Here is a 12,497-nt window from a genome sequence, read left to right as displayed (position 1 = left end):
TTTGCGATATTTTGAGTTACTTTTTGCGTATAGTATAAGGTAGGAGTTTAACTTCATTCTTTTGCATGTGGGTATCCAGGTGTTCCAGCACTGTTTGCTGGAAAGGCTACTATTTCCTCATTGAATTGTCTTGGCATCTCTGTTGGAATTGGCCATAAATATACAGATTTATTTCTAGACTCTCAGTTCTGTTCCACTCATCTATTATTTCTTCTATTCTTAGTGCAATCTTTTTTTTAATTTTTAATTGAAGTATAGTTGACATACAATATTTATATTAGTTTTAGGTGTACAATATAGTGGTTCAACATTTATATACGTTACAAAATATTCACCAAGTGTAGTTACCACCTGCCATCATATAAAGTTATTACAGTATTATTGACTATAGGGTGCCTGGGTGGCTCAGTCAGTTAAGCGTTTAACTCTTGGTTTCGGCTCAGGTCATGATTTAGTGGTTCATGAGTTCGAGCCCTGCATCAGGCTCTGTACTAACAGTGCAGAGCCTGCTTGGGATTCTCTCTCCCTTTCTCTCTCTCTCTCAAAAATAAATAAACATTATTTTAAATGGCCATTTACAATTTTATTGACTACATTCGCTATGCTGTATTTTTCATCCCTATGACTTTATTTTATAACTGAAAGTTTGTACCTCTAATCCCTTTCACCTGATTTGCCCATTCCCCCAACACATGGTACATACAATCTTGATTACTATAGTTTTAAGTAAGTTTTGAAATCGGGAAATCAGAGCTCTCCAATTTTGTTCTTCTTTTTCAAGACATTCTTTGGTTACTCTAGATCCATTGTATTTCCCTATGAATTTTAGTATCATTCTGTCAATTTCTGCAAGAAAGCCAGCTGGGATTTTGATAGGGATTACATTAAATCTTCAGAACATTTTGGAGACTATTTCCATCTTAACGTATTAAGTCTCTGATTTGTGAACACAAGATGTCTTTCCATTTATTTAGGTCTTTAATATCTTCAATGCTGTTGGGTAGTTTCCAGTGTATAAGTCTTGCCCTTCTTTTGTTAAGTTTATTCCTAACTACTTTATTATTGTGATGATATTATAAGTAGAATTGTTTTTTAATAATAATTTTTTGATCATTGCTAGTGTATAGAAATACAGCTGTTTTATATAGACCTTATATCTTGCAACCTTGCTGAACCTGGTATATTAGTTCTAATAATTTTTTGTGAATTCCTCAGGCTTTCGTATATGCAAGATTATGTTACCTTTGAGTAAGAGATAGTTTTAACTTCCTTTCTAATCTGGATGTTTTTGTTTCTTTTTCTTTCTTAATTGTCCTGGCTAGGTCCTCCAGTGAAATGTGGATTAGGAGGGACAAGAATGGAAATACTTGTTTTATTCCTGATCTTAGTGGGGAAATATTTTGAGTTTTTTACTATTAAGGATGATATTTGCTTTGGGGCTTTCATAGGTGCCCTTTACCAGATTGAGGACATTCTCTCCTTTTCTCAGTGTGTTCAGTGTTTTGTCATGAAAAGGTGTTGGATTTTCTCAAATGCTTTTTCTGCACCTATTAAAGTGATCATGTAAGGTTTTTTTCTGCCTTTATTCTGTTTGCATGGTGTATTCCATTGATTAACTTTCAGATGTTAAAATCAAGCATGCGTTCCTGGGACAAATCTAACTTTGTCATGGTGTATAATCCTTTTTATATGTTGCTAGATTCAGTTTGCTAGTGTTCTGTAAAGATTTCTGTGTCTGTATTCATAAGGGATATTAGTTTCTAGTTTTCTTATGAATGCCCTTGTCCGATTTTGGTGTGTGGTAATATTGGCTTCATAGATTTCAAGCTGGGAAATGGTCCTTCCCCTTCTATTTTTGGAAGAGTTTGTGTAGGATTGATATTAATTCTCTTCAGATATTTGCTAGAATTCATCACTGAAGCCATGATGCCCTGGACTTTTCTTTGTGGGAATATTTTAAATTAATAATTCAGTATCTTTTCTTGTTATGGGTACCTCTATAAATTTACCACTTAATTCTCTCTCAGCTCTAATTTACTCTTTTAGTCATTCAAGAAACATTACTGAGCATCTTTTACATGCAGGCCCTGTCCTGACGTAGAGGATACAATAATGAATAAGGCAAAGTCCTGGCCCTCTTAGCATTCTCATTTTCTATGTCTCTCTCATTCTTATGCTATATATGTATATATACATACATACATACACACACGCATATGTATATACATACATACATACATACATATATATACATATTTTTGTATTTATATGTAACATAGTTTTGTTCCTTATAAAAATATATATATTTGCTGCGTGCCATTGGTGGAGAACCAATACCGTTGGTGGAGAACCTACATGCTTAGATTTGCTGTATATATCATCTTAGTTTGTATAAACTTCTAGGTGCTCTTGGAGAGAGTTGCATGAATGGGAAATGGACTATATTGTTACTGCTGTCACAGTTTATATTTGTGCCCTTGGCATTGCTACAAGGACATGGTTTTATTTTATATTTTTAAAAATATTTCTTTATTTTTTTAATGTTTAGCTTCTTATTTTATTTTATTTTTTCATAAAGTTTGAATTAACTTTATTTATTTATTTATTTTTTCTTTCATAGTTTATTGTCAACCAACAAGTGCCCTCTTCCATGCCCATCACCCCTCTTCCCCTATCCCCCACCCCCATCAGCCCTCAGTTTGTTCTCTGTATTCAAGAGTCTCTCATGGGGGCGCCTGGGTGGCTCAGTCGGTTGGGCGTCCGACTTTGGCTCAGGTCATGATCTCACGGTCTGTGAGTTCGAGCCCCGTGTCAGGCTCTGTGCTGACCACTCAGAGCCTGGAGCCTGTTTCGGATTCTGTGTCTCCCTCTCTCTCTGCCCCTCCCCAGCTCATACTCTGTCTCTCTCTGTCTCAAAAATAAATAAATGTTAAAAAAAATTTAAAAAAAAGTCTCTCATGGACTGCCTCCCTTCCTCTCCCCAACTTTTTTTCCCTTCTCTTCCCCCATGGTCCTCCGTAAGGTTTCTCCTAATCCACCTATAAGTGAAAGCATATGGTATCTGTCTTTCTCTGCCTGACTTATTTTGCTCAGCATAACACCCTCGAGTTCCATCCACTTTGCTACAAATGGCCAGCTTTCATTCTTTTTCATTGCCATGTAGTATTCCATTGTATAGATAAACCACATCTTGATCCATTCATGAGTTGATGGACACTTAGGCTCTTTCCATGATTTGGCTGTTGTTGAAAGTGCTGCTGTGAACATTGGAGTACATGTGCCCCTATGCATCAGCACTCCTGTATCCCTTGGGTAAATTCCTAGCAGTGCTATTGCTGGGTCATAGGGGAGTTCTGTTGTTCATTTATTGAGGAACCTCCACACGGTTTTCCAGAGGGGCTGCACCAGTTTACATTCCCACCAACAGTGTAGGAGGGTGCCCGTTTCTCCATATCCTCACCAGCATCTATAGGCTCCTGATTTTGTCATTTTAGCTACTCTGACTGGCTATACCAATTTACATTCCCACCAACCAGTGCAGGAGGCCTCCTTTGTCTCCACATTCTCACCAATGCTTGTCATTTCTTGTTTTTCTTATTTTAACTGTTGTAACAGGTGATATCTCATTAGGGTTTTGATTTGCATTTCCCTGATGATAAATGATGTTGAGCATCTTTTCTTGCATCTGTTGGCCATCTGTATGTCTTCTTTGTCCATCCAGTCCACTGATCACTTTTTAGTTGGATTGTTTGGCTTTTTGTTGTTGAGTTGTAGAAGTTCTTTATATATTTTTAATATTAACCCCTTATGAGATACATCATTCGTAAATACCTTCTCCCATTCAGTAGGTTGCCTTTTTGTTCAGTTGATGGTTTCCTTTGCTGTGCAAAATGTTTTTGTTTTATTTTGGTGTAGTCCCAGTAGTTTATCTTTGCTTTTGTTACCGTAGGAGGCATATCTAGAAAAATATTACTATAGCTTTCACAGTTAGGTTTTTTAATTCATTTTGAGTTTATTTTTGTGCATGGTGTTAAAAGGTAGTCCAGTTTCATTCTTTTACAGGTAGATGTCCGGTTTTCCCAGCAACATTTATTGAAGAGACTGTCTTTTCCCCGTTTTATATTCTTGCCTCTTTTATCATAGATCAATTGATCATAGAATTGTGGGTTTGTTTCTGGGTTCTCTATTCTGTGTATCAAACTAAATGTTTTGTTTAGTATAGCTTTGCAATACAATTAAAAACTTTTTTTTCATTATGTTTATTTTGAGAGAGAGACAGAGCACAAGTGGGGGAGGGGCAGGGTCCAGGCTCTGAGCTGTCAGTGCAGAGCCCAATGCAGGCTCAAACTCACAAGTGTGAGATCACAACCCAAGCTGAGGTCAGACACTCAACCAACTGAGCCACCCAGGCGCCCCTGCAGTATAATTTGAAATCTGAAATTTTGATACTTCCAGATTTGTATTTCTTTCTCAGGATTGCTTTGGCTATTTGGGGGTCTTCTGTGATTCCATACAAATGTAAGTGTTATTTGTTCTTATTCTGTGAAAAATACTGTTGGTGTTTTGATAGGGATTGTATTGAATCTGTAGATCCCTTTGGGAATATGGACATTTTAACAATATTAATTCCTCAAATCCATGAGCATGGAATAGCTTTCCATTTGTTTGTATCATCTTCATTTTCCTTCATCAGTATGTTATAGTTTTCAGAGTACAGGTCTTTCACCTCTTTGGTTAAGTTTATTCCTAAGTTTCTGGTGCAATTGTAAATGGGACTGTTTTCTTAATTTCTCTTTCTGCTACTTCATTGTTAGCATATAGAAGTAGTGCTGATTTCTGGGTATTAATTTTGTATCCTACAACTTTACTGAATTCATTTATTATTTCATTCTATTATTTTTGGTGGAATCTTTAAGATTTTCTATGTATAGTATCATGTCATCTGCAAATAGTAACAGTTTAACTTCTTTACCAACATGGATGCCTCTTATTTCTTTTCTTGACTGATTACTGTGGCTAGGATTTCCAGTGCAATGTTGAATAAAGGTGGCAAGAGTGGATATCCTTGACTTTTCCCTATTGTGTTGAGATATGTTTCCTCTAACCCCACTTTGTTGTTGTGTTTTTTAATTTTTTTTAATGTTTTATTTATTTCTGAGAAAGAGAGACAGCGTGAGAAGGGGAGGGTCAGAGAGAGAGAGGGAGACACAGAATCTGAAGACAGGCTCCAGGCTCTGAGCTGTCAGCACAAACCATGGGATCATGACCTGAGCCAAAGTCGGCCGCCCAACCGACTGAGCCACCCAGGCACCCCTTAACCCCACTTTGTTAAGAGTTTTAATCATGAATGGATGTTGACTTTTGGCATTTGCTTTTTCTGCATCTATTGACTTGATCATATGATTTTTATCCTTCATTTTATTGATGTGGTATGTCACATTGAGTGATTTCTGAATATTGAACCACCTTGCATCCGCGGGATAAATATCACTTGATCGTGGTGAATGATTTTTTAATGTATAGTTGAATTCAGTTTGCTAATGTTTTGTTGATGATTTTTGCATCTATGTTCATTAGGAATATTGGCTCATAGTTTTCTTTCTTCTTTCTTTTTTTTTTCTTCTTTTTTTCTGGGGTGTCTTTGTCTGTTGTTGGCATCAGGGTGATGCTGGCCTTATAGAATCTATTTGGAAGCTTTCCTTCCTTTTCTATTTTTTAGAATAGTTTGAGAAGAATAATAAGGTATTAAGGTAAAGAAGGTATTAACTCTTCTTTAAATGTTTGATAAAATTCACCTGTGAACCCATCTGGTCCTGAACTTCTGCTTTTGGTAGTTGTTCTTATTACTGATTCAGTTGCATTACTTGTAGTCAACCTGTTCAGATTTTCTATTTCATCCTGATTCAGTTTTGGAAGATTATATGTTTCTAGGAATTTGTTTCTTGTAGGTTGTTTAATTTGTTGGGATATAACTTTTTGTAGTATTCTCTTAAATTCCTTTGTATTTCTGTCATATCAGTGTTACTTCTCTCTTGTTTCTGATTTTATTTATTCGGTTCCTTTCTGTTTTTTACTTAATGAGTCTGGCTAAGGGTATGTCACTTTTGTTTATCTTCAAAAAACCGGCCCTTGGTTTCATTGATTTCTTTCATCTCTATGCCATTTATTTCTGCTCTGATCTTTAGCTTTAATATTTCCTCCCTTCTCTTCACCTTGGGTTTTGTTTGTTCTTCTTTTTCTAGTTCCTTTAGGTGTAAGGTTAGATTTTTTTATTCAAGCTTTTTCTTGTTTCTTGAGGCAGGTAGGCCTGTACTGCTATACATTTCCCTCTTAGAACTACTTGTACTGTATCCCAAAGATGTTGGACCATTTTTGTTTTCATTTTCACACATGTGTATTTTAATTGTCTTCCAAGTGCAGGTGCTAGAAAGCAGAGATGATTGGTTCTATAACTAGGGCTTGTAAGAGATGTTGAAAAGTAGTATCGCTCAAATCACAGTTTATATACCTTCAAAAATAAAACAGAATCTCATAAGAGTTTCTGAAGGTTATTTGGAACAGCAGTTGACTACTAATATATATTGTTCCTTTTATTCCAGTCACAAGAATTATACACAGACCAGTTTAAGAATAGTGCTAGAATCCATCTCTGTAGTGAAATAAAATAACATGTTTATGAAATTGTATTCATATGTGCTGGATTGAAAATGACAAGTGCTATATACAATACATTGTAACTTTGGAACCAAGTTAAAAGAACAGAACAGTATCTTTTGAGCATCAGTCTAGTGGTCCCATGACTAGTTTCCATTGTTTTTTAAAAATGTTTCCAAGTATTGGGGCGCCTGGGTGGCTCAGTCGGTTAAGCATCCGACTTCATCTTAGGTCATGATCTCACGGTTCGTGGGTTCAAGCCCCATGTCAGGCTCTGTGCTGGCAGCTAGCTCAGAGCCTGGAGGCTGCTTCGGATTCTGTGTCTCCCTCTCTCCCTGACCCTCCTCTGCTCACACTGTCTCTCTCTGTCTCTCAGAAATAAATAAAACATTAAAAAAAATTTTTTTAATGTTTCCAAGTATTTTCTTAATCCACAGATGCTTTAATCTCTGCCTTGTCACAGTGTAATTATTTGAGTGTCTGTCACTGCTTCATATTCTAGTGTGGTAAATGCAGCAATCATGGGGGCAGGAGTGGAGACCTGAAGTCTTTTTTTTTTTTTAATAGCCCATTACCCTGTTCCTTTGGCACAGACATGCTGAGACATTGTTCACATTTTATTGCTCCCACGAAGGCTTGGACTTTTACCTATTTGTTCTTTAGTTGCTTTTCTTCAACCATTTTGAAGTAAGGCATTGACTTCTTATAGTCACATGGCCATCTCACTTATTTCTCCTTAAGTTTCAATTATGTAACAAGAATAAAAACTTAACTATTATTTCTTTCTTTCTTTTAAAACAATACAGGGCAATCAAGAGCAGCCATGATACCACCCAAGCATCCACGGCAGCCTAAGGGAACTTTGGATGATGCTGTTGTCTTTAGTGGGAAAACAGACCAAGAAACTACTAATGCTTCCCAACCCACACCACCCCCACTGCCAAAGAAAACAATCATAAGAGCCAATACAGAACCAATCCCCAAAGACCTCCAAAAGTCCATGGAAACGAGTCTTTGTGTTATGGCTAATCCCACCTATGATATTGACCCCAACTGGGATGCCAGTAGTGCTGGCTCTTCCATCAGTTACGAACTCAAGGGACTGGACATTGAGTCTTATGACTCCTTGGAAAGACCTTTGCTCAAGGAGAGACCTTTCCCCTCAGCAGCAAACAGTATCTCCAGCTTAACCACTCTCAGTATTAAGGATAGATTTTCCAACAGCATGGAGTCCCTGTCCAGCCGGCGTGGTCCCTCTTGCAGACAGGGCCGAGGCATGCAGAAGCCACAGAGACAAGCACTTTATAGAGGACTTGAGAATCGGGAAGAAGTGGTGGGTAAAATCCGAAGCCTTCATACAGATGCCTTGAAGAAACTGGCAATTAAATGTGAAGATCTCTTCATGGCTGGACAGAAAGATCAGCTCCGTTTTGGGGTGGACAGCTGGTCAGACTTCAGGCTAACTAGTGACAAGCCATGTTGTGAGGCCGGTGATGCAGTTTACTACACAGCTTCATATGCAAAAGATCCACTTAATAACTATGCAGTCAAGGTAAGAAAATATTATAAATTTGATTTTAATCTTATCCAACCCACTGTTTTTGGGATGGGTCTGTTCTTTCCTCCATTCCTTTATTCAGCAGAAAGTTACTCATCATCTACCTTACACCATGGTCATGCTCTGTCTCTGTCTCTCTCTCTCTCTCTCAAAAAATAAATAATAAAACATTAAAAAAAATTTTAATCAAGCGAGTCTCTTTAGACAGCATATAGATGGATCTTCAGCCACTCTGTATCTTTGGATTGGAGAATTTATCTATTTACGTTTAAAGTCATTATTGATAGGTCTTTGCTTATTGCCATTTTGTTTATTGTTTCCAGACTGTCTTCTTAGGTCTTCTCTGTTTCTTCTTTATTTAGTGGTATGCTTAGATTCCTTTCTCTTTATGTTTTGTGTGTTTACTTTATGGTTACCATGAGCTTACATATAACAACTTATATCTATAACAGTCTACTTTAAGTTGGTTACAGCTTATGTTTCATTCCATTGCAAAGCTCAGAATTATTATTCTTCCCTCCATACATTTTGTGGTTTCTTTCATTTTATGTTTTTGATGTCACAGTTTACATCGTTTTATTTTGTGCATCCCTTAACTAATTGTAATCGTAATTTTTTTACTAGCTTTGTCGTTTTTAACATTTTTTTAATGTTTATTTTTGAGAGAGAGAGATCACATGAACAGGCATTGGGCAGAGAGAGAGGGAGACACAGAATCTGAAGCAGGCTCTAGGCTATGAAGTATCAGCACAGAGCCTGACGTGGGGCTTGAACCCAGAAACCCTGAGATCATGACATGAGCCAAAGTCAGACGCTTAACTGACTGCAAGCACCCCACTAGTATTGTCTTTCAATCTTTACACTAGCCTCATAAGTGGTTGATTCCTACCTTTACTATATATTTACTTTTCTGGTGAGATTTATTCTTTAATATGTGTTCATGTTACTAATTAGTGCACTTTCTTTTCAACTTAAACAAGTTCCTTTGACATTTATTGTAAGGACAGTTTAGTAGTGGTGAACTTCTTCAGCTTTTGCTTGTCTGAAAAACTCTGTCTCTCCTTCACTTCCGAATGATAACTTTGCCAGGTAGAGTATTCTTGGTTGGAAGATTTTTTGTTTGGTTGGTTGGTTGGTTTTTTGGGTTTTGATGGGGTGGGTTTTTTTTTTTTTTTTTAGCACTTTGAGTATATAGTACCACTCCCTTCTAGCTTGCAAAATTTCTGCTGAAAAATCTGTTGAGAGGGGGTTCCCTTGTATATAACAAGTTGTTGTCTTCTTGCTGTTTTTAACATTTTGTCCTTTAACTGTTGATATTTTAATTATAATGTGTCTTGGTGTAGGTCTCTTTGGGTTCCTCTTATTTAGAACTCTGGGCTTCCTGGATGTCAATGTCTATTTATTTCCCCAGGTTAGGGAAGTTTTCAGTCATTGTTTCTTCAAATAAGATTTCTATCCCTTTCTCTTTTCTTTTTCTCAGAGCTCTATGGTGCACATGCAACTCCATGTGATGTTGTTCTCTATATCCCTTAAGCTATCTTCATTTTTTTTTTCTTTTTTATTTCTTTGTGTTTGCTGCTCTGATTCAGTGAGTAACACTGCCTCCTCTTTGAGTTGACTGATCCTTTTTTTTGCTTCATCTAGTCTGCTTTTGAACCCCTCTCGTGTATTTTTCCATTTAGTTTTTATATTCTTCAGCTCTGTGGCTTCTGTGTGGTACTTTCTTATATTTTCCATCTCTCTGTCGAAATTCTCTCTGTGTTCATCCATTTTTCTCCCCAGTTCAGTGAGCATCATTATAACTATTACTTTGAACTCTTTGTCAGGTAAATTACTTATCTCTATTTCATTGAGGGCTTTTGTTGTTTTTGTTTGTTTGTTTGTTTTCTGGGGTTTCCTTTGTTTTTTCATTTGGAACATATTCCTCTGTTTTTTCATTTAGCTTGAGTCTCTGTTTCCATACAACAGATGTAACAACCACCTCTCTGGCTGGGCCTTAAATGAGTGGCCTCATGTAGATGAACCTTGTCATTCAGTCCTGCCCCAGCTCTTTGTTATTTCTCAAACCTCTGTGCCTGCTCAAGCAGGCTATTATATTTTTAATAGCTTCCAACAGTTGAGAATATTCCAAGACCCATCAATGTCCCAAATGGGAGAGCCTCAGCACCTAGATTCAGGTTGACTGAAAGCCAGACCTTCAGGCATTTAAAAAAGAGGCAAATATAAAAAATAAAAAATAGGCAAATATATGTAGTCCTACAGGACTGCAAACATAAGTACATCTGGAACAGGTGCCCCCTGGGAGGCAGTTACAGAACTCCAAGCTCTGGACAAGGGTATAAGCTTTTCTCTGTGTGATACTGGTAAGCTGGAGCATGGCATAGAGAAAGCACTAAGATGGTGTCCATAGCCTATGTTCCTGAGGCCAACTCCACAGGCCACTAAATATGTGCCAAACCTGAAGACTGCCACTCAGGCCAGAGTTCCAGGACAAGCAGAAAGGCCTTCTTCACAGAAAGACTAGGGAGGGTACCTCAGACTACTGTCTGTGCAGTGTCCTGGGAGTGGAAACCTACCAAGAACTGTCTCTCTGCCACAGTCCTAGGGACCCAGGAATGCAAGCCCCCTGGCCACCAGAGTCAGGTGATCAAGGGGCATCTTCTGGGCAGCAGCCATATAAACTGGGACACCAGACAAAAGCCAAGGCACCAAATGTGTGTACAGCTCTGGGACTCTGGAGCATGGCAGAAGGTGAGTGGAAAGATAGCAACCTCTCTGAGGTCTCTGGAAAGGTGTATGGTCAGCCCCATGACTAGCTAATAGACCTCCTTTACGGAAAGACCAAGCTCCTGGGTCTGTTACCTCTTGCTCTGCCCTGGGGTTGGTGGCTGTTTAAGACCTTTTTCTCCATTGCTTACGACCCTGTGAGACCCATGAGCCCCACTGGCCACCAGAACCAAATGATACAGAGGTGTCCCCTGTATCACAGTCACAAAACTTAAGGTGCCAAACAGGAGTATAAGCTTTTTTCTAAGTGATACCAATTATTACAGCCCATGGGACCAGGAACACAAACTCCCCTGGCCTCCAGAGCCAGGCAGGCAGGAGGCGTCCCCTAGACAGCAGCCATAAAAATCAGGCCACCAGACACACAGAAAAGCTCATTCTGTAGGATACTAGTGCCCTGGAGCCTGGCAAAGGGAGAGCATAATGATGGTACCTGCCGGTCCTTGTCCCTGGAAAGTGTGCCAGCAGGCTCCTAGATGTATGTGTCAGATTAGATTAGAAGTCTGCCCCTCACACCTATGCTTTACCCTCACACCCGTGCTTTAATATAAGCAGTTGAGCCTCCTCCACTTTAAAGCCAGGCAGTTAGCTGCCTCTTGTGTGAGTAAGTCCCCATATGTAGGCCCTTTAAGAACAGTTTCTCAGATTGCCAGTTTCGTGGGTTTCAGGACACAAGCCCTTTTGATTTCAAAGTTACATGTTTTGGAGGCTTGTCTCTTAGGTGTATGTCTTAAAAGTTAGGATGCCTGATACAGGATTTAAACCCTTCACTCCTCAGAAGCTCCAGTTTTTGAGTTCTCTCCCTGTTGTGGGATATTGCATCAGGAGTGGATTTTATGGCAAGACTATGTCCCGTTCTCTCCTTCCCATGTCAGTGTGGTTTTCTTCTTGTTCGCCCAATGTGTAGTCCTCACCCAGCCATCCTTTGGATTTTTTTTTAAAGAGGAAATTGTTCCATATGTGGCTGTAGGTAGTGTGCCTATGGTAGGAGGTGAGTTCAGAGTCTTCCCACCTTGCTATCTTAAACCAAAGCCCAGTAGAGAATGGACTTTGAAGTCCAAAAGATCTGAGTTCAGATTCTGGCTCTGCTACTTAGCTTTGTCACAAGTTGCTATTCTCAATTTCCTTAGCTTTGGGTCTGGTTGGCTAAAAGAGAATAAAGCATCCCTGATAAGTATTCATTCCTTTTGCTCTCCCTACGTGTCTTCCCTAGGCTACCTTAAGAAGGTAACAATCATTGAGCCTCAATTTCCTCCTCTTTCAGATGTTTACAGTGATAATCTGTAGGAGAGGTTAGGATCAAGAGAGCTAATGCATGTGAAAGAGCTTTTTAAAACACAAAGTTCTAGGTAAACGCATAATGTTCTCCATTCCCATAATCCCTTTTTATTGATTCTATTTCCTGGTTCAAAACCAATTAACATATCTAAATGACTTTTACATGTTAATTTGGCTTGGAAAGACCAGATGGTGTCTTAGGAAATTAATGTATAAGGTA

General features: G+C 38.4%; 1 protein-coding gene across 3 annotated transcripts in view; it reads left to right on the top strand.

The window, feature by feature from the left end:
• The window catches only part of PEAK1 (pseudopodium enriched atypical kinase 1), a 308,018-nt gene that overhangs the window by 275,602 nt on the left and 19,919 nt on the right, over positions 1 to 12,497 (top strand). For all 3 annotated transcript variants that reach the window (XM_039238166.1, XM_039238163.1, XM_039238164.1), the window contains one exon: positions 7,461 to 8,206. In XM_039238166.1, coding sequence (XP_039094097.1) covers positions 7,461 to 8,206 — 746 coding nt within the window. The remainder of the gene's footprint in view (positions 1 to 7,460; positions 8,207 to 12,497) is intronic.

The sequence above is a fragment of the Hyaena hyaena genome, unplaced genomic scaffold (assembly GCF_003009895.1).
Source record: "Hyaena hyaena isolate Hyena2069 unplaced genomic scaffold, ASM300989v1 scaffold_137, whole genome shotgun sequence".
NCBI lineage: Eukaryota > Metazoa > Chordata > Mammalia > Carnivora > Hyaenidae > Hyaena > Hyaena hyaena.
This window is presented reverse-complemented; position numbering and strand designations above follow the sequence as displayed.